At 44.1% G+C, this 22,588-nt stretch overlaps 2 protein-coding genes across 4 annotated transcripts; both read right to left on the bottom strand.

The window, feature by feature from the left end:
- Positions 1-4,524: 4,524 nt before the first annotated feature.
- On the bottom strand, positions 4,525-11,329 carry LOC106611702 (pre-mRNA-processing factor 19). Its single transcript, XM_014212189.3, has 16 exons — positions 11,124-11,329; positions 10,395-10,544; positions 10,144-10,220; positions 9,885-10,026; positions 9,684-9,757; positions 9,500-9,565; positions 9,320-9,361; positions 9,111-9,185; positions 8,934-9,009; positions 8,719-8,828; positions 8,322-8,477; positions 6,865-6,934; positions 6,612-6,785; positions 6,233-6,315; positions 5,991-6,096; positions 4,525-5,786 (listed from the first exon to the last, which is right to left on the bottom strand). The coding sequence occupies exons 1-16, from the start codon at positions 11,140-11,142 to the stop codon at positions 5,689-5,691; spliced, it is 1,518 nt and encodes a 505-aa protein (XP_014067664.1). The 5' UTR covers positions 11,143-11,329; the 3' UTR covers positions 4,525-5,688.
- A 68-nt stretch (positions 11,330-11,397) lies between these two features.
- On the bottom strand, positions 11,398-16,238 carry LOC106611701 (uncharacterized). Of its 3 annotated transcripts, none has more exons than XM_045723941.2 (10): positions 16,107-16,238; positions 15,322-15,376; positions 14,895-15,028; positions 14,684-14,819; positions 14,218-14,502; positions 13,656-13,991; positions 13,241-13,422; positions 12,734-12,829; positions 12,499-12,642; positions 11,398-12,409 (listed from the first exon to the last, which is right to left on the bottom strand). In XM_045723941.2, exons 2-10 carry the CDS (start codon positions 15,371-15,373, stop codon positions 12,194-12,196), a joined length of 1,581 nt encoding a protein of 526 aa, XP_045579897.1. In that variant the 5' UTR covers positions 15,374-15,376; positions 16,107-16,238; the 3' UTR covers positions 11,398-12,193. The 3 variants fall into 3 exon arrangements, with proteins under 3 accessions (XP_045579897.1, XP_045579899.1, XP_045579898.1); XM_045723943.2 differs by having other exon boundaries at positions 13,253-13,422; XM_045723942.2 differs by having other exon boundaries at positions 15,322-15,397; positions 16,107-16,232.
- Between the last annotated feature and the right edge of the window lie 6,350 nt (positions 16,239-22,588).

Genomic DNA, 22,588 nt, shown 5'->3' with positions numbered 1-22,588 from the left:
AGACTCAACAGCCTTGGTTTCTCAAATGACTGCCTCGCCTGGTTCACCAACTACTTCTCAGACAGAGTTCAGTGAGCCAAATCGGAGGGCCTGTTGTCCGGACCTCTGGCTGTCTCTATGGGGGTGCCACAGGGTTCAATTCTGGGGCTGACTCTCTTCTCTGTATACATCAATGATGTCGCTCTTGCTGCTGGTGATTCTCTGATCCACCTCTATGCAGACGACACCATTCTGTATACTTCTGGCCCTTCTTTGGACACTGTGTTAACCCTCCAGACGAGCTTCAATGCCATACAACTCTCCTTCCGTGGCCTCCAACTGCTCTTAAATGCAAGTAAAACTAAATGCATGCTCTTCAACCGATCGCTGCCCGCACCTGCCCGCCCATCCAGCATCACTACTCGGTTCTGACTTAAGTATTTGTAGTTGTCCACATATTCTAGGTGTCTGGTTAGACTGTAAACTCTCCTTCCAGACTCACATTCAGCATCTACAACCCAAAAATAAATCTAGAACCGGATTCCTATTTCGCGACAAAGCATCCTTCACTCACGCTGCCAAACATACCCTCGTAAAACTGACCATCCTACCAATCCTCGACTTCGGTGATGTCATTTACAAAATAGCCTCCAACACTCTACTCAACAAATTGGATGCAGTCTATCACAGTGCCATCTGTTTTGTCACCAAAGCCCCATATACTACCCACCACTGCGACCTGTATGCTCTCGTTGGCTGGCCCTCACTTCATATTCGTCGCCAAACCCACTGGCTCCACGTCATCTACAAGTCTTTGCTAGGTAAAGCCCCGCCTTATCTCAGCTCACTGGTCACCATAGCAGCACCCACTCGTAGCATGCGCTCCAGTAGGTATATCGCACTGGTCACCCCCAAAGCCAATTCCTCCTTTGGTCATCTTTCCTTCCAGTTCTCTGATGCCAATGACTGGAACGAACTGCAAAAATCACTGAAGCTGGAGACTCATATCTCCCTCACTAACTTTAAGCACCAGCTGTCAGAGAAGCTCACAGATCACTGCACCTGTACATAGCCCATCTGTAAACAGCCCATCCAACTACCTCATCCCCATACTGTATTTATTTATTTATCTTGCTCCTTTGCACCCCAGTATCTCTACTTGCACATCAGTGTTTAATTGCTATATTGTAATTACTTCGCCGCTATGGCCTATTTATTGCCTTTACCTCCCTTATTTTACCTAATTTGCACCCACTGTATATAGACCTTTTTGTACTGTATTATTGACTGTACGTTTGTTTATTCCATGTGTAACTCTGTGTTGTTGTTTGTGTCGAACTGCTTTGCTTTATCTTGGCCAGGTCGCAATTGTAAATGAGAACTTGTTCTCAACTAGCCTACCTGTTTAAATAAAGGTGAAATAAAAAATATTTAAAAATAAATAAATACAAATGTGCAGACCAGCTGGCTGGAGTGTTTACAGACATACTCAGTGTCTCCCTATCGCAGTCTGCTATCCCCACTTGCTTCAAGATGTCCACCATTGTTCCTGTACCCAAAAAAACAAAAGTAACTGAACTAAATTACTATCGCCCAATAGCACTCAATGCTTTAAGAGGCTAGTTAAGGATCATATCACCTCCACCTTACCTGACATCCTAGACCCACTTCAATTTGTATACCGCCCTAATATATCCACAGATGATGGAGTCGCCGTCGCACTGCCCTATCTCATCTGGACAAGAGGAATACCTATGTAAGAATGCAGGCTCCCAAGTGGCGCAGCGCTCTAAGGCACTGCATCTCAGTGCTGGAGGCGTCACTACAGACCCTGGTTCGAATCCAGGCTGTATCGCAACCGGCTGTGATTGGGAGTCCCATAGAGCGACGCACAATTGGCCCAGCGTCAACCTTGTTAAGGTTTGGCCCGGGTAGGCCTAAGAATATGTTCTTAACTGACTTGCATAGATAAATAAAAGGTTAAATAAAATAAAAATGCTGTTCATTGACTACAGCTCAGCCTTCAACACCATAGTACCCTCCAAGCTAATCATTAAGCTCGGCGCCCTGGGTCTGAACCCTGCCCTGCGCAATTGGGTCCTGGACTTCCTGCCGGACCGCCCCCAGGTGGTGAAGATAGGAAACCACAGCTCCACTACGCTGATCCTCAACACTGTGGCCCCACAAGGGTGCGTCCTCAGCACCTCCTGTACTCCCTGTCCATGCACGCCTCCTACTCAATCATCAAGTTTGCAGACGACACAACAGTACTGAGCATGCCTGATTAAGATAACTCCAATTTGCATACTGCCCCAACAGATCCACAGATGATGCAGTCTCTATTGCACTCCACACTGCCCTTTCCCACCTGGACAAAAGGAACACCTAAGTGAGAATGCTATTCATTGACTACAGCTCAGCGTTCAACACCATAGTGCCCTCAAAGCTCATCTATAAGCTAAGGACCCTGGGACTAAACACCTCCCTCTGCAACTGGATCCTGGACTTCCTGACGGGCCGCCCCAGGTGGTGAGGGTAGGTAACAACACAGGGGCCCCTCAGGGGTGCATGCTCAGTCCCCCCCTGTACTCCCTGTTCACTCATGACTGCACGGCCAGGCACAACTCAAACCATCATTACATTTGCCAATGACACAACAGTGGTAGGCATGATCACCGACGAGACAGCCTATAGGGAGGAGGTCAAAGACCTGGCCGTGTGGTGCCAGGACAACAACCTCTCCCTCAACCTGATCAAGACAAAAGGAGATGATTGTGGACTACAGGAAAAAGAGGACCGAGCATGCCCCCATTCTCATCGACAGGGCTGTAGTGGAGCAGGTTGAGAGCTTCAAGTTCCTTGGTGTCCACATCACCAACAAACTAACATGGTCCAAGCACACCATGACAGTCGTGAAGCGGACACGACAAAACCTATCCCCCCTCAGGAGACTGAAAAGACTTGGCATGGGTCCTCAGATCCTCAAAAGGTTCTACAGCTGCACCATCGAGAGCGTCCTGACTGGTTGCATCACTGCCTGGTATGGCAATTGCTCGGCCTCCGACCGCAAGGCACTACAGTGGGTAGTGCGAACGACCCGGTACATCACTGGGGCCAAGCTACCTGCCATCCAGGACCTTCTTACCAGGCAGTGTCAGAGGAATGCCATAAAAATTGTCAAAGACTCCAGCCACCCTAGTCATAGACTGTTCTCTCTTACCGCACGGCAAGCAGTACCAGAGCGCCAAGTCTACGTCCAAGAGGCTTCTCAACAGCTTCTACCCCAAGCCATAAGACTCCTGAACATATAGTCAAATGGATACCCAGACTATTTGCATTGCCCCCCCCCCCCCTCTGTTGTCATCTTTGCATAGTCACTTTAATTAACTCTACATGTACATACTACCTCAACTAACCAGTGCCCCCGCACATTGACTCTATACCAGCACCCCCCTGTATATATTATTTTTTTTTACTGCTGCTCTTTAATTATTTGTTCCTTTTCTCTCTTATTCTTATCAGTGCACTGTTAGATAGGGGCTACATAAGTAAGCATTTCACTCTAAGGTCTACACCTGTTGTATTCGGCACATGTGACTAATACAATTTGATTACCAATGATGACAGCCTACATGGAGGAAGTGAGGGCCCTGGTGGAGTAGTGCCAGGAAAATAACCTCTAAACGTCAACAAAACGAAGAAACTGATCGTGGACTTCCGCAGCGGAGAAGGTGAATAGCTTCAAGTTCCTCAGAGTACACGTCACTGACAATTTGAAATGGTCTACCCACACAGACAGTGTGGTGAAGGCGGCGCAACAAACTTTTACAGATGCAGCATTGAGAACATCCTGTCGGGCTGCATCATCACCTGGTACGGCAACTACACCACCCGCAACCGCTGTGCTCTCCAGAGGGTGGTGCGGTGTGCCCAATTCATCACCAGGGGCACACTGCTTGCCCTCCAGGACACCTACTGCACCCGATGTCACAGGAAGGCCAAAAAGATCATCAAGGACATCAACCACCCGAGCCACAGCCTGTTCACCCTGCTATCATCCAGAAGGCGAGGTCAGTACAAGTGCATTAAAGCTGGGACCGAGAGACTGAAAAACAGCTTCTATCTCAAGGCCATCAGACTGTTAAACAGTCTTCACTAGCCGGTCTCCACCCAGTACCCTGCCCTGAACTTAGTGACTGTCACTAGCCAGCTACCACCCGGTTACTCAACACTGCACCTTAGAGGCTGCTGCCCTATGTACAGAGCATTCGGAAAGTATTCAGACCCATTCCCTTTTTCCACATTTTGTTACGTTACAGCCTTATTCTAAAATGTATTAAATCTCCCTGGTCTGTGGTTGAATCTTTTTGAAATTCACTGCTCAACTGTGTGGGGTACAGTAGAGATTACATAGTCATAAAAAAAAAATCATGTTAAAAACACTTATTGCACGCCGAGTCCATTCAACTTGTGACTTGCAAAGCACATTTATACTTCTTAACTTATTTAGGCTTTCCATAACAAAAGGGTTGAATACTTATGGACTCAAGACATTTTAGCTTTTAATATATAAAATAATTATCCACTTTGACATTATTGGGTATTGTGTGTTGGCCAATGACAAAAACAATATAAATGTAATCCATTTTAAATTCGGTCTGTAATAACTAAATGTGAATAATTTCCGAATGCACTGTACAAACAGAGCACACTGAATTTTTTGGTGCCTCAGACAGGCTGAATCGACAACTGGAGGCATATACAATACATTCCATTGATCAAGCAAATAGCTGGCTGTTTTTACATAAAACACTTAATTTATTGAGGTGTAAAAAGTGTGGAAGGGAATTCAAGGGATTAAGTAGCCAGCAGATCCGACCCGCTTGTTTACAGCTGTACTAGTGTCAGACAGCATTCCTGTGTAGATTAAGACACTGCGGAGCCGGCGCCAGATATGGCTCGGAAAACTTCTCAATCCAGGGATGAGAAATGCATTGTACTCTGAATTGTCCCATTATCCCAACTGTTACACTAAAATTTAACGACTGCGACTTCTTCCGGAAAACTGTCCTTTCCGTCCTCATGCTAGGTAGCAGAAGTCACAGCAGCCATTTTGGAATGGCAGTGTTAGCCAATCAGCTCATTTGTTCAACACGAAATGCCATTCCAAATGGCTGCTGTGGCTTCTGCTACTAAAACTAGCAGTGTTCAATCTCCGCTGTGTCTTAATCCACACAAGAATGCTGTCCAACCCTGTAAGCAAGCTGGTTGGATCTCCTGGCTAAGAATGAACACATCAATACAGGGAATTGGCTTATTCAATTTGACAGAACTTAGTTAAAACAAAAATACAATTTCAACAGAAGAGTACTGTTGGTCTAACCAGCAAAGGAGAACAGAGATTTGGGGAGGTATTTACGGAGAATAAATGAAGGGGAAACCTAAATACCTCAGCACCTGTTCCTCCACCCACCAGGATCCTAAATAACTACAGATCATCACAAATTTACTTTAAAAAAAAAATATATGCTAAGACCATCAACTGCTGGTAAATGTGACTGAAAAGCTCCTGCCCAGGCCAGTCAACCCACGACATTCGGATCACCGGTCCATATTTCTCAAACCCCAAACCCGACTGCAGCCGAGTCAAATTGGTCGCACAGGTCTAGACCTTATCCTCTTTCACTTCCTCCATCTGTCTGTACTAATTTACAGGCTGTAGAACTTAAGGCTTCTGTCCATTCCGGCGGAGGAAAGGAACTGAGCATTGTCTCCAAACGCCACGCCGGTCACCAGGCCAGAGTGGTCTGGAAAAAAGAGGGAAGACAGACATGATTAAAGATGGAAAAGAGCGACATGAAGGTGACTACTGTAAGATGAGGCATGCCATATGACAGTTTTTCCTAACCATGTGTACATATGTATGAGTTGTTTTATCACTGGTGAGCAAACAAGGTCAGATGAAGGTTGAATGTGGATATAAAATGTTAGAGGCTATGAATGTTTCTCACCACTGAAGTTTAGGACCTCCGACCACTGCTTGCAGATGTACACCCTGATGTCAGATCCACCCACAGCCAAGTACGTACCGCTCTGATCAAACACCAGAGACTTAACCTGAGAGAAAGAGAATAAGGTTCCACTGACAAAGTCCACAAGAAATAACTGTTATTCGCAGTAAATTAATTAGCTATATCTGTCCGATAGATGGGGAATACTGTGACTAGCAGACTGCACGGCTGCTCATTCTCACTTCGTAGTTGTTGTCCAGGGCGATGGTCTTGAAGTTCTTCAGTTTCCTCAGATCCCACAGCTTCACAGAGCTGTCCTGGGCACCTGGAGCACAGAGAGAGACTGGGTCAGGTCATGAGAAATACAGAACACTGTTTTGTCATTACATTTTAGATTGAATTGATAAACAAAGGGCTTTATTGGCATGGGAAACATGTCTACATTTGCAAAGCAAGTGAAATGGATAACAAAAGTGAAATAAACAAAGCAGAAATGAACAGTAAACATTACACCTACAAGTTTAAAAGGAATAGAGACATTATTATGGCTGTGTACAGTGTTGTAACAATGTGCAAATAGTTAGAGTACAATCTATTGGCTCGGTGGTTGGAGAGACTGACCTGTGGCCAGGTAGTATCCGTTCTCAGAGAAGGCGATGGAGGTGACGGGACCAGAGTGGCCGGGGAAGTTGGCCACGTTGGTGCGCTCCTTCAGATCCCAGATCTTGATTTGGGAGTCAGCTGTTCCCGTCCCGAAGATCAGACCGTCAGGGTGGAACTGAGCACAAGTCAGAGCTGGGGAGAAGGGGGGATAAATATGTGACAGGGAAAACCGGAACCCAATTTCCATATTGTGTCTAGCACAAACACTTACCAACACCAGCAGCCTCATCAGTGACTTTGGTAAGGACTCGGCCAGTTTGGATGTCAGAGAAGGCCCAGTACTAAGAGAGAGAGAGAAACAGAGTATTAACACACATCCAGACCTGCCAACTTTCGAGTACCAGACGCACACGGGAAATTGGAGATTCAAATCGCACGCTTAGCAAGTGCCGAATCGGAGTTCTTTCCCCAGCACAATCGTGCGCTCACTGTTTGTGAGTCTAATCACAATTATAATCAACACTAAAAGCAAAATCATTTTGAAAACAAAAGCAAATGATCGGGTTGACACAGACCGCAAACTGGCTACACAAAGCTTCAGTTGGCCACCGCAAAGGGAATCTGACCGCTGTTCAGTTGGCCACCGCAAAGGGAATCTGACCGCTGTTCAGTTGGCCACCGCAAAGGGAATCTGACCGCTGTTCAGTTGGCCACCGCAAAGGGAATCTGACCGCTGTTCAGTTGGCCACCGCAAAGGGAATCTGACCGCTGTTCAGTAGAAGAGTCCTCTGTTTCAGCCAATTTAAAGGTCCCTATTGAATTTCTTTGCAGCGCATAGATCATTTCAGATTTTCGAAATTGATAAAATCTCAAATCTAGTGCCAAGGCATTTTAGAAGCATTGCCTCTATAGCTAATACAGGAAACTCATTCATTCTTCATCGTGCAGTCTTCTAAACTCCCCACTCCATTTAAGATGTTTATATTAGATTATACTTTTGTAATGCTTTTTGTGACGCGGATCATAATTACAGTTACAGTCTATCAGGTTGTGATATCCTCGTAATGTTTGGTGGAAAATACAACTAATGGGACGCAGAATTAAATGTATATCACACTCGCACAAATGCGACCAGTTATTTGTCGAATTTGCATTTCATTTCTTTCACTAGCAAATGCTAGTGAACTGCTTGCACTTAGAGCCCACTGAATGCCCATCTTAGGTTGGCTAACGTTAGCTTGAAACTATTAGTGTTTACCTTTCCACAACACAGTCGAGAAGAGATTTGGCCATGTTGAAGTACAGCTGACAGGCAGCAAACTCAGCATCACAACAAACAGGAGGGGCAGACACGGGGTAGCTACGTCCAATAATGATGTATTCATCTCCATGTCCGTTGACACAAACTCCGTACATGTCCGTGTGTTGCAGCTCGAGAATCAGGATGTTACATTTACTCAGTGGATTTACTGAGTAAATTACTTTATTACAACGTAATTTTTTTAATAATCAGGCCCTATTCATTTCTGCATACTTTTAACTCTGATCTTGTACCTGCGTACATGGACAGATAATTGCATAGTTGGCACGCAAAATGCGTGCATGTTGGCCGATCTGCACATCCACCAACACAGAGTTGCCATCATTTACTTTTGACAACAGTACAGCTGGTGCATTCTATTCCACAGCCCAGGGGACCCGGGTGCTGGGACAATACAGGGGACTGACCTGGTCCTCAGAGGAGCTAAGCAGGTAGTCTCCGGTGGCGTGAAGTGACAGCCCGGTCACGCTCGCCTCGTGAGCTCTCACCACCTGGACACAGTTACCCCCGGTAACAGACCACACCCGGATGGTGCTGTCTGGAGAGGCAGAGAACACCACCGACTGGAGAAGACGGAAAATATAAATAAATTAAATAGTGTGGAAGGAAATTAGGCAAGTTAGTTGGTGCGGGTTACAAACTAAAACACAGCACATGTTCAACCGGGTACACAGATCAAGTCATCTTTTAACTCCTTTACTTAGAATTTCACTGTATGCTCAATGCTACTTCATACAGAGGTTCTCTTAGATCCTATGTCCTAGAAGTTCCACCCAAGACAGGTGTATAGACACGTATTGTTACCTGGGAGGGGTGGTAGATGACAGAGGTGACCTTCTTGGTGTGACCCTTGAGGGTGGCGATGATCTGCTCCTCCTTCTTATCAAACACAACCACGTTCTTATCAGCCCCTCCTGGCAACACAGAATACAGTCATCATGTACACTGTTTAGATATGCAAGAAAAAGAGATGTGGGGGAGAGTGGGGGGGGAAATTATTTTTTAAAGAGGGTGCTTACCAGTGAGTACTTTGTTAGTATCTGAAGGACAGAGGTCCATACACAGGATTCCTGGGACACTGGCGCTATGAAGACCCTGAGAGAATCAAAAGAACAGACAGTTCAGGGCAACCTTGGATAGTACTCAGCAGCTCAGTCAGTCCAACTACAGGTTATTAGACAGACAGTAGTACTCACAGCGTGGGAAGCCACTTGTCGGTACTTGCTCAGATCCTCAGCCCTGACCAGCTCCTCTGGCACAGTCTTGCCTCTCTGGTTAGGGAGTGAGAAGGGAGGAGTGGGAAAACAAAGGACCAAATGAGGGTGTATTAAAAGATTGAGTGGTTTGATCATCCATCTGTGCAATCCTACAACGCATGAGACATCTTCCTGAATTAAAATCTGACCTTCTTTCTCTCTGTGGTAAGGACGGTGGCCTTATCTTGGAGCTGAAAAGAGAGCAGGAGAGAAGCAACAAAGATGTTAATCACAGTTCAATGAATCACAAATCCATTCCCATATTGGGAGAGTCACAGTAATGAGAACACTAACCACAGGGGATTAGGAGAGGGAGAAAAATATCTTACCTTCTGGATGATCTCTGGGGTCATTCCCACCTGCTCACTAACCTCCATGGGCTCCCCACCTGCACCCTGCGAGAGGTAAACCAACACAGAGAAGACGAGTTAGAAAAGAGTAACAGCATGAATCCTCAGTCTCTGATGGACAGGAATCCTGTTTGATGGATGGGAATCTAGGTCAATCACTCACCCCAGCGGCTGGCTGAGAGGCAGGCATAGCCTGAGGGGCGACCAATCCGGCTTGGGGCTTGAGTGTGGCCAGGGCTGTAGAATGGGAGAATGGGCACAGAGTAAGCAATGGCCTTCACAGGTCAGTGAAGGAGAGAGGGGGGGGGGGGGGGGAATTCAGACTATAGAGAACCCCACCAAGGCTCCCTTGGCTCTCTCTTACCCTCTCTGGCTGCAGTGACCTCCTTGGTGAGACGGGCGATGACTCTGCAGGCTGCGTCATGCTGGTAGAGGGCGTGAGAGAGCTCCTGGCGAGTCGTCTGCAGCTGCTGCCTCAGAGTGAAACTGTGGAGCATCACCGCATCCTTGAAAGAGAGAGGGGGAAGACATTGAGGGAGAGATTCAACACGACTGAGGAACAGTATTTGGCTGTAACACTGTCCACAGTCAGACCACAAACTCCAGACGGTCTAGACACTCACCCACTCATCTTGCAGAGACTTGAGTATGGCAGGAATACTGGTAGCGGAGGCAGCCTTTGGTCGGATAGGATGAGACACTGGGCAACAGAAGAAAGGGCAGCAAAAACAATGATTTCAAATCAATAACTAAATATATGAAAACACTGAACCAACTTAGTTCTCCTTATTTAGCCAAAACTAAAATCAGTACACGTTTGATGTGATTAACCCTACACGATTACGTTAACCGTCTACTCCTGCCCTCTGTTTACCTTTAATATCGATAAGTTGCTCCTCGGACAGTGGTTGGCCGTTCATGGGGTCAACTCCATTCTCCGCGATGAACTTCTCGATCAGTCGGCGCTCGAACACCTGGTTGGACACCGGGGACACGCAGGGGTGCTCCGGGACCTCATTGGAAACTGAATAGGGGAGGAAGATTAAATCAACGTGGCCTCATAGCATTCCATATTATTCTGTACACTCAAATTTGTTAAATAAAAAAATATTTTAAAAAATGTATATGTTAAGTATCATAGTTTCAAAACGTACTGTTACCAATTTGCAAAACGTATGATATGTTACGTTGTAGCCAACGTTAGCTAGCTCTAGGAGTTAAGGTTAGGAGTTAGGTTAAAGGGTTAGCTAACATACTAAGTAGCTGCAAAGTAGCTAAACAGTAGTAAGTTGCTAATTAGCTCAAATGCTAATGTTGTCCGTGATGAGATTCGAAAACGCAGCCTTTTGGTTGCTATACGTTTGCGTATTCATATTTCAAAACTAACATAACATATACTAATTTCAGAGTCCCGGATGTGCGTTACTATGTTACGTCTAGTCTGAGACCAGTTTGTTACGGTTAACTAATAAGCCACCATGAATAACATGTTGTGACAGACTACAATCAGCTACAAGCAAACGTTAGCTTCCTAGCGTTGCACACTGTTAGCTAGCCAATGCTAACATTAGCTAGCTCATTTATTGAGGCATGTTCAACTTACTTGCGCAAACCAAAGACATCTTTCAAGTGCACGTCCCTCCACAGCTAAGCACGAACCGTTGGTGTTACTTTTGATGGCAAACTATCTTGAAATGTTTTGCCTAAAAGGCAACTAACGTTATTGTGCCTACTTTATTTATGGTACAAGTTTGCACGCTGGCGTTTCATTGCCGCTTCAAAAACATTGCATGCTGGGATAGTATCAGTTCTCCAACACGGGCTCTTCTTCGTTTTGTTTTCAGCTCATTCAAACAGTAATATAAATCACCGCCCCCTACCGTCATTAAACTAGTTTTATTTTCTTCAACATAACATTATTTGACTCACATACCAATGATACGTTAATAATACACAAGAAAACATTGGGAAAGTATGATGTGAAAATCATATATTGACACACTTTCAGATTGTATTTATTTTGGCATCAATGTAAATACCTGGTGAAAATAATAAGTCATATACTCATATGGATGCCATTTTATAGAAATAACTCAAAGTTTCTTACTTAACGATATGTTATCTAAAAAAGATAAATTGGTTATTGTGTTCATTCATTGGATTAATAGTTGGTAACACATGCAGTTAGCTATGCTTTTAGATTGAGAGGCCATTCCCTTATCAATCTACTACAAAATCTTACAATTCCTTATCTCTTCTTTAACCTTGCCTACCATCCTAATGTAACAATATAATTACACACATTACAGCAAATATACAGACATCTATGGTTAAAATGTGTAGTCCTGAGGGTTCGAGGTAGGTAGCAGCAAAGTAATTGTCGGGTTGAGTTCTAGGAACATTAACTGTCCAGTTGTACAAATTAATGATATTCCAAATGCAGGGTATTGCTCATCTCATGCTTAAAAAGAACAATAATGAAATGATCATACATACATTATATGAAGTAATACTCAATACTCAAATAGGAAGGCACTTTTTGAGTATTGAGTATTAGGCACTATAGTGACAAAAATCAGCCATGAACAGTAATATATATATATGATCATATCTCCCTCCACTATTTTCTCTCCTCCCTTTCTTTACCTGCGTTCACTCTTCTTCTCTGTGCTTTTATAAGAAGTTGAGTTTGTCAGAAGTGTAGATGCTGCAAGTCTCCGAGGTATCTGTGTCCAGTGGAAGTGTGGAGAAGTAGTCTTCTGCTTTCCTCCATCTCTCCTCGACTCCCTCTTTCTTGATCTGGAACTGAAAACAGTCTTCAGATGAGTGGAGGCAGTCGGAGGCGCCAGCGACAGAAAAGGAGATCACCCTCTCACTACCAGCAGTCTCCTGAGGAGAGAGAGTCAATGATAAAAAGAAAGAATAGAATATACCTGTCTATTGTGAAACAGAATATAGAAATAACAGAATGTATTTACCTCTCTACTGGGAGTGTGAGTAGTGGCAGTCTCAACTCTGAGTCTGTCTGTCTCCTGTTGTCTCCCAGTCCTCACTGGCTCAGGGGAGGGCTGTGGTGCACTGTTCACTACAAGTGGTGCGCTGTGCACAACAGGAGTGTAACCCTGAAACAGACACACGTAATATAGAAATTAAGAAAGGTAAAAAGAAAAACATAAGACAGAGCCTACATTTACAACTTCACCATGTACCTACAGAATGTGTATGTCTGGGGCTCCATATTTTTGGCGTTCCAATCTGCTGTGAATGACCGTAAAAACCATAGGGCTGGGGGCTGGGCGGACTGTAGTCCTGCAGGCGACAAATAAAACAACTATGTAAATATCACAACCACTACACTGAGTATATTAAACATTAGGAACACCTTCCTAATATTGAGTTGTATATTCAGCATAGACACACAGGGGAACACACAGGAAGACCAACATAAACCATCCACAGATAAGCTGTATGTGACCCTTGACCCAATTTAAAGATGGAAGGAACTGATGCCTGAGGAAATTCAGACTGGCGTAAAGGACTGGTTCTATTTTTACTCTGACACTCACTTCAGAATGCGATATCATACAGTTGAAATAGATGGACAACATAGTACCATGACAACAGGCTCACAGCATTGCGCACATACAAACCCTGGAATAACCCCACCATATTGCTTCTACCTTCCAAGCTCACACATAACTCTCACTCTACAGCCGTCACCTGGACACTGACTCTTGGCGGGTTAGCTGCAGGTGTGTGGTGACCTCTTAGGCCGTTGATGATCATAGTGAGGCTGCAGTTAGGGTAGCGCTTCATAAACAGGATGAAACCAGCCAAAGTCACAAACATGCCAGAAGGGACGCTGATGGACTTGAGGACCGCTCTCCATCTAGCAGTCTTACCTGGAGAAAAAAAAAAAAAGAAGAATCGGTAGAGCCATAGATACAAAGGGTGTGTGAAAGAAAATAAATTAAGGGAAAGGGGGATACCTAGCCAGTTGCAATTCTGAATGCATTCAACTGAAATGTGACTTCCGCATTTAACTCAACCCCTCTGAATCAGAGAGGAAGAGCTCTGCATCACGTAAAGGGAAAAGCTGTTGCTCACAGACACACACACGATCACTGTCCCTCACCGACCACATGGAGAACGGTAGATGACACCAGGTTGCCGTCCTGATCTCGAATCTCATACATCCCATCATGCTTTGCACTCAGCCTGGTGATGACCACCTCGTTGACAGTCCTATTTCTCCCCAGAGAGATGAGGCCCCAGTACCGGGAGTCCTGATCCACGATATGCCCGTCCCTGATCAGCTGCACGGGGCGGGAGTACCGGGAGTCAAGGGGAACATTGGAGGGGTTGGACGGGTGCAGGGAGGGGGTAAAAATGAGGTGGACATGAGGGACAGGGAGAAACAGGGGAAGGTTTAGCGACTCCTTAAAGAAGCGGGTGACATTGAAGGTGTGCCCTGCACCCACACAGGTGATAATGAGGAGCGAGAAAGAGTATGGGAAAGAGTGGAGTGGAATGAGGATGGTGAGGGACATCCAGATGAAAGAAAGAATCAGATAGATACAAGCATTAAGTGTCAGTTTGGACAATTTATCAGACTGCTTAAAAACTAATATCGCTTTCTTATCTCCATCGCTCTCTTAACCCTCCATCTAGATATTTTTGATATTTCCAGTGCTCACCATTGACAGTGAGTTTGCTGCGGGAGATTACTTTCCCATTCTCATCTCTGATGGTGTAGTTTCCCTGGTCTGCCTGGGTCACCCTCTCTGCCACCCAGGCCCTCCCGTCCGACCCCAGCCTCCCCCGGCCCGCCTCACTGGTCTCGAGGTCCGTCCGGTTCCACAGTACCACCGGCTGGGAATCAGGGGGGGAGCCCCGGGGGGAAAACTCCAGCAGGGAGCCATCTTTAGGGATGTTGTGCTGAAAAGTCTCCCCATAGCCCCGTCGGAAGGTTTTTATACATTCTGAGAAAGGGAGAATGAGAGAGAGATGACATTGAGAGTTATAAAAATGTTTCAAATGTCATACAATCAATTTCAACAAATATAATTAATCATTATATAATATTATAGAGAAAGAAACATACAGTAGAAAAAAATGGAGAGAAAGAGGTTGAGAGCGGTAGTCCCTGTGGCTGAGTTGTACCTGAGACAGTGAGGCGAACAGTCTCATCTGTGAATCCAGAGGACAGCTTGATAGAGTAGAGTCCCTGGTCACTGTGTGTGACGTCCTTCAACAGCAACGTTCTATCTTTGGTCCACTCAAACCGCGGGTCCTTCAACTACAAGACACAATAGCAATGCTTAGCATACAGGAACACGCTGTGCACATGCTGTACACACGCTACTGTACCTACATTGTTATTCTCCAGTAGCACTCTTCTTGGTCCTGGAGGGTAGCTGGGGGTAAAGGTCACAATCCTTGACCCTGAGTAGACCGGCAGGCGGAACTCTTGTCCAGAACACACTATCTGGAAGTCTTCATTCCAGCCTGAAAAAGAGAGGGACAAATAGAGGGAGGCAGAATGACATGTAAGACATTGATAGGAAATGAAATGATCAAAATAAAAAATGTGAATTTTTACAAATCCATGTGTGAGTTTTTGTGGATTGAAAAACAACCACAGCAACACTGGACAAAGAAAAGCTACGGGGAGAGAGAGAGAGATGGGAATCCAATTCTTCCAACATATTACTACTGTAAAGTAAATCACTGGTTGAACAACCATCTACGACTGGAACCAACAGCTATAACACTAAAATGGCAACAACAAAAAAACTCACCCAAAGAGACAGGGATGCTGAGAAGGGTACTCAGTAGGATAGAGAGGTGCATTTTCTGAGGACAGACACAAGACAGCTGTAGAGACACACCCACTGGGTCAGAGTTTAACTGTATAGCTGGTTCTAATTACATCTCACTTGTATCCGTCAAAATAAAGCCTACTTCATAATCTATGGAAGATTTGTTATACATATTTTAACATAGTTGAAAATGTGTTAGACATAATAGATGTTAGAAAGCGGACAGAAAATTCGTTGTACAATACAATAGGCTAACAGTATGGTATTCCAACAATGAATCTAGTGCATGATGAACATTTACAACTAGGCTACAGAAAACAAGAATAGGATTGTCCATGATTCATGGCCCATGAAACATTGTTTCATCGCTGCTCTCCTTTTCGACAGTGGAGTTTATCGAAAAACATCACCAAGGTAACTTGGTCCACAGAGCTAGTGGACTACTGTACAGTCAGTTGAACACTACAATTGTCATTCACCCCACTCCCCACAATTACCGAGCCAGCAAACACTGTTCACCATCAATCAACTACACAAGGGGGTGCTAAAAGTCTATCTTTAGAATGTTGCACTGCTAATTTCACACGACCTGTGATGCTGATATTTTTCGCTGAATATTGGATTAGAGTATTAGGCTATTATCGACGACATTAAACTAATGCACTACGACAAAATATTTTCCAGTAAGCTACTTATCGGAGCAATTTCTTAGAATCAACATTGAATAAAATGCAGATGTATTAGATGCCTATATTTGCACTCACCTATGCACGACGGCAAAATATACAGTGCTAATATTTTATATTATTGTATTGCAAGCCCATGTAGTGAATGAGCCAAGCAGCGTAAACCTAATTAACTGCGTATTCTTTGGAGGTTCTTCTTCTTCTTCTCTGGTATAATAGCATTTGCAACAATTGGTGGATATGCATGTCGCCACCTACTGTACGGCTGGATAATACGATCCCTAAAAATGGAAAATGCGATGTAAAAATATTCATACAAACGATCAAAAATAAAATTAAACTAACCAAAATCAATCTGCTTTGCTCCCTACACAGCCTCAGAAGGAGCCTAGGAGGTCGTGAGGGAGGTTGTTTCCTATGCTGCTACCTGGTCTTAGGTTAGCGTTCCAGGTCGTCTTTTTAAAATCAGATTTCACACAAAGACTGGAATGTTGCAGTGGCCACTCATTAATCGCAATCTTCTAATGCGCAGCGCAACTAGAAAATTATGACCTGGAACGCTATCAAGGTGCTGCGTAGATTATCATAAATCACCCCAATTTGCAGATAGTGGGTTTATGAAATTATATACTGCACAGGCAGGAATGTAGCCAACCGGAATGTCTCCACTAGGCTACAGTCTAGGGAAGTTTCAAGGCTCTGTCGACTTTCTGGGCCTTTTCTAATTTGGGAAAAAAGTCAGTCCTCCGCTCTTTCTCCTCTAACCTCTCTCCCCAGTGACCCGGAAACAGATGAGCGATCGAGGTCGAGCCTCACCCTCTTCAACATATATATCAACAAATTGGAGAGGGCACTAGAACAGTCTGCAGCACCTGGCCTCACCCTACTAGAATCTGAAGTCAAATGTCTACTGTTTGCTGATGATCTGGTGCTTCTGTCCCCAACCAAGGAGGGCCTACAGCAGCACCTAGATCTTCTGCACAGATTATGTCAGACCTGGGCCCTGACAGTAAATCAAAAAAAAAGTCCAGTCGCCAGGACCACTAATACAAATTCCATCTAGACACCGTTGCCCTAGAGCACACAAAAAACTAGACATACTGTACCAGGGCCTAAACATCAGCGCCACAGGTAACTTCCAGAAAGCTGTGAACGATCTGCTATTCCCTAACCTTCCATAACAAAGCCATCACCTACAGAGAAATGAACCTGGAGAAGAGCCCCTTAAGCAAGCTGGTCCTGGGGCATTGTTCACAAACAGACCCCACAGAGCTAACTTTTGGGTGAAATACCACAATGTGCAATCACAGCAGCAATATTTGTGACCGTTTGCCACAAGAAAAGGGCAACTAGTGAAGAACAAACACCATTGTAAATACAACCTATGTTTAAGTTTATTTATTTTCCCTTTTGTGCTTTAACTATTTGCACATTATTACAACACTGTATATAGACCTAATATGACATTAGAAATGTCTTTATTCTTTTGGAACTTTTGTAAGTGTAATGTTTATTGTTCATTTTTTATTGTTTAATTCACCTTTGTTTATTATCTATTTCACTTGCTTTGGCAATGTAAACATATGTTTCCCATGATAATAAAGCCAATTAAATAGAAATTGAGTGTCAATTTGTAGGTAAGTTAATGGAAGAGTGTCCTCCCTCCATAGCCACCTTTCAACGAAAATAGTCATGTAGAGCCTATACCTGAGTCCTTTGCGGAAGAGTTTTGAAATATGCCACACCCCCTTTGAATCAGCTTTTGTTTTGTCGGAAGACAAACGTATGCACACTTTTAAAAACAATATGCTATTTATCTTTTTATCTATACAATGTCTTGCACAACTAACTTAATGATACTCAATGCAGAAATCGCTCTGCCATTTCCTGGTTGCTAAAATTCGAATAGTTTATTTGACAAAATAAGCAAGTATAGTATATTATAAAGCAGGTGCGTCAAGCTCATTCCATTGAGGGCCTCGTGTCTGCGGGTTTTTAGTTTTTCCTTTCAATCAAGACTTAGACAACCAGGTGAGGGGAGTTATTTACTAATTAGCGACAATTAATCAAGTACAAGAGAGGAGCGAAAACCTGCAAACACTCCGCCCTTCGTGGAATAAGTTTGACAGTTGGTGTAGAGAATCTTTGAATCATCTAAATCGCTGTTAACTATATTTTCCACAACCAAAAATATTGTATTTTCAGCTGTGTGAAGCTGGTGTACAAAACCAAAAGACACAAAAATGAAACTTAAGAACGGAAGCATAGAAATAGCGCACATAGAACGGATGTACCACTTCTTAGACTTGCTTTAAATGACAATGACAGATCTATAACTTACATTTATATGGGAATTTTGTTGGGTTGCCAAAAAGTTACATACTACAGCTTTAATTCGTTTTTATTACTTTAAACATGTATTTCTGGTCCCACCCCTGTAAACAATTTTCAAGTACAGAAGCAAGTGCATACAGAATTAAGTGCATTTTCCTCAACCTTCCCTCACTTTGCAGCTTTCCTTACGCTGGGTGTGTCCCCACGTGACTCACATTTCAGGGAAAGCTGTGATGTCAGGTGGACTTCAGTTAGGTGTTAGCAAGACTATCTTCCTTCCGCCTCTCTTCAATAACCTTCAAACTTTTTTGAAACGAGGAGAGAGTATGCTGGAGTTAAGTATTTTGGATTGAGAAAAGGCCATGGGCTTTAAAAGTGATCTCAAATAGAGTGCCACTGTATGAGACATAATACCCATAAAATGTAGCAGTCAAACAGGGAAATGGTTCCAATTGTTTTTCCACCATTAATTTTTCCCATAGGGGATTTTAGAAACACTTAAAATAAGGGCTGTGTTTTGTGTAGGCGTACCCTATTGTGATGTTTTGATAACCATGTAAATCTCTCGAGGACAAGGTGACTTTTATCAATATATTTGCCTGTATTCACCCCGTAAAAATTAAATGCTAATTAGCTGCTAATGTGGCTATCATAAAGAACTACAAATGCCATGATGATTTGGCAAAGGTAAGAATCTCTGGATTAACTATCTAACGTTAGCAAAGGTGTCAGCTAGAGATGACATGTATGAGCTTGCAGGGATTTGTAGTTTTACATGTCTATTTTACGCTAATTAGCATTTTCAAATCTGAGAGTAAATGGAGCCGAATATATTGACAAGTCACCTTGTCCAAGTGAGGAATTACATGGTAGAGTTCGCGCCCCCCTCACGTATCAGATGTCCTTGTCAGTCATCCAACATGTATGGGTGTGTTCATTATGGCCAAATAGTGCAAGCTAAAACTCCCATGCAGTGCTTTTTTAAGGTGGAATGGGGGTAATGCTGTGCTATTTGAATGTTTTGACAATTAAAAGACTGACCTTAAATACATGGCGAGGGAGAGTTATCACAAAATGGCATTGAACAAGGACTGCAACTTTTTCGGATTATTTAAAATTCTGACAAATAGCCTAGGTGTTTTCACTAGAAACAAAACGGAAGCAAACAGAGAGGGACCTACCTCAATATCTCCAAACTCGTTTCATTGCAAAATGTTTTCGCTATGGTGTGCATTAGTCTAATGAATACACCCTAGGTCTTGACATCTGAAAATAAATAGCCTTGAAGTCTAGGCTATAAATTAGTGGCCTATATATGAATTCTGAAGATGACTTATTTGTCATGTTTGCATGCCATTATGAAAGATAAGAAGTTTAAAACTCATGTGACTTGTGTAAATGCTTCTGTCCTCTGTAGATCATGTGTCTCCTAGTAAACTCAGCAAAAAGAGAAACGTCCTCTCACTGTTAACTGTGTTTATTTTCAGAAAACTTAACATGTGTAAATATTTGTATGAACATAACAAGATTCAACAACTGAGACATAAACTGAACAAGTTCCACAGACATGTGACTAACAGAAATGGAATAATGTGTCCCTGAACAAAGGGGGGGTCAAAATCAAAAGTAACAGTATCTGGTGTGGCCACCAGCTGCATTAAGTACTGCAGAGCATCTCCTCCTCATGGACTGCACCAGATTTTAAATTTCTTGCTGTGAGATGTTACCCCACTGTTCCACCAAGGCACCTGCAAGTTCCCGGACATTTCTGTGGGGAATCGCCCTAGCCCTCACCCTCCGATCCAACTGGTCCCAGATGTGCTCAATGGGATTGAGATCCGGGCTCTTCGCTGGCCATGGCAAAACACTGACATTCCTGTCTTGCAGGAAATCACGCACAGAACGAGCAGTATGGCAGGTGGCATTGTCATGCTGGAGGGTCATGTCAGGATGAGCCTGCAGGAAGGGTACCACATGAGGGAGGGGGATGTCTTGCCTGTAACGCACAGCGTTGAGATTGCCTGCAATGACAACAAGCTCAGTCCGATGATGCTGTGACACACTGCCCCAGAACATGACGGACCCTCCAAATCGATCCCGCTCCAGAGTACAGGCCTCGGTGTAACGCTCATTCCTTCGACAATAAACGCAAATCCGACCATCACCCGTGGTGAGATAAAACCGCGATTCGTCAGTGAAGAGCACATTTTGCCAGTCCTGTCTGGTCCAGCGATGGTGGGTTTGTGCCCATAGGCGACATTGTTGCCAATGATGTCTGGTGAGGACCTACAAGCCCTCAGTCCAGCCTCTCTCAGCCTATTGCGGACAGTCTGAGCACTGATGGAGGGATTGTGTGTTCCTGGTGTAACTCGGGCAGTTGTTGTTGCCATCCTGTACCTGTCCCGCAGGTGTGATGTTCGGCTGTACCGATCCTGTGCAGGTGTTGTTACACGTGGTCTGCCACTGCGAGGACGATCAGCTGTCCGTCCTGTCTCCCTGTAGCGCTGTCTTAGGCGTCTCACAGTACAAACATTGCAATTTATTGCCCTGGCCACATCTGCAGTCCTCATGCCTCCTTGCAGCATGCCTAAGGCATGTTCACGCAGATGAGCAGAGACCCTGGGCATCTTTCTTTTGGTGTTTTTCAGAGTCAGTAGAAAGGTCTCTTTAGTGTCCTAAGTTTTCATAACTGTGACCTCAATTGCCTACCGTCTGTAAGCTGTTAGTGTCTTAATGACCGTTACACAGGTGCATGTTCATTAATTCTTTATGGTTCATTGAACAAGCATGGGAAACGGTGTTTAAACCCTTTACAATGAAGATCTGTGAAGTTATTTGGATTTTTACAAATTATCTTTGAGAAGCCGGGTCCTGAAAAAGGGACGTTTCTTTTTTTGCTGAGTTTATTACTGAGTGCCTTATTTATTTATGGGTGAGTATAGTGCCATCTGTACTTCACCTCTCTCTCTCTTTCAAATACACACGCACACCTCCCATCTGTTACTCATCTGTCTTTGAAACCCTCAGGGTCAGTTGTTGAAGAGGTTGAGGTGTAATACGGCAGAGAATACATGATGCCACAATGACATTTCAATTTTGTTTACCAAACTTCTTCCAACCAATTTCCCCCTGGGGTCCCAAGAAGCTTGGGTTGGACGGACCTGAGATGAGCTGTTTTGGAATAAGGTCAGAAGGGGAACTAATATGGGGATCCATAATAAATACAAATATGCAAGTGTTTTATTTTTCACTACATGTCTTATGCACTTTTAAGACCTGAAGACAGACTTAAGTCTAAGTATGTATTTTTGTCCTCATCTCCAGCTGAAGGACCCACGCTACATAAGTAGGACCTACAACTCCTTGACAGTACCAAATGTGATGGAAAAAAAATATTCCCATCCCCCTCTATCATGCTTGATAGACATTCCCAGTCTTCAAGTTGAAGGTGAGGGATTTCAACAGTAGGTCACAATCTGATTACACCTACAAAACATATCTAATACAGATACACTGCTCTCATAACTACTATCACCACCCTCTCTCTTGTCTCTGCTCTCATAACTACTATCACCACCCTCTCTCCTGTCTCTGCTCTCATAACTACTATCACCACCCTCTCTCCTGTCTCTGTTCTCATAACTACTATCACCACCCTCTCTCCTGTCTCTGCTCTCATAACTACTATCACCACCCTCTCTCCTGTCTCTGCTCTCATAACTACTATCACCACCCTCTCTCCTGTCTCTGCTCTCATAACTACTATCACCACCCTCTCTCCTGTCTCTGCTCTCATAACTACTATCACCACCCTCTCTCCTGTCTCTGCTCTCATAACTACTATCACCACCCTCTCTCCTGTCTCTGCTCTCATAACTACTATCACCACCCTCTCTCCTGTCTCTGCTCTCATAACTACTATCACCACCCTCTCTCCTGTCTCTGCTCTCATAACTACTATCACCACCCTCTCTCCTGTCTCTGCTCTCATAACTACTATCACCACCCTCTCTCCTGTCTCTGCTCTCATAACTACTATCACCACCCTCTCTCCTGTCTCTGCTCTCATAACTACTATCACCACCCTCTCTCCTGTCTTTTTTTTTTTTTTTGTCTCTGCTTTTTTTTTTTGTCTCTGCTCTCAAAACTACTATCACCCCCAGCACCACCCTCTGTCCTGTCTCTGCTTGCTCTGATAGGGTCTGCCGTAATTATGGGGAGAAGTA

Source organism: Salmo salar, chromosome 09, assembly GCF_965601325.2.
Source record: "Salmo salar chromosome 09, fSalSal1, whole genome shotgun sequence".
NCBI classification, from domain to species: Eukaryota; Metazoa; Chordata; class Actinopteri; order Salmoniformes; family Salmonidae; genus Salmo; species Salmo salar.
Note: the sequence above shows the minus strand (reverse complement) of the source record. Positions and strands in the feature narration are given on the sequence as shown.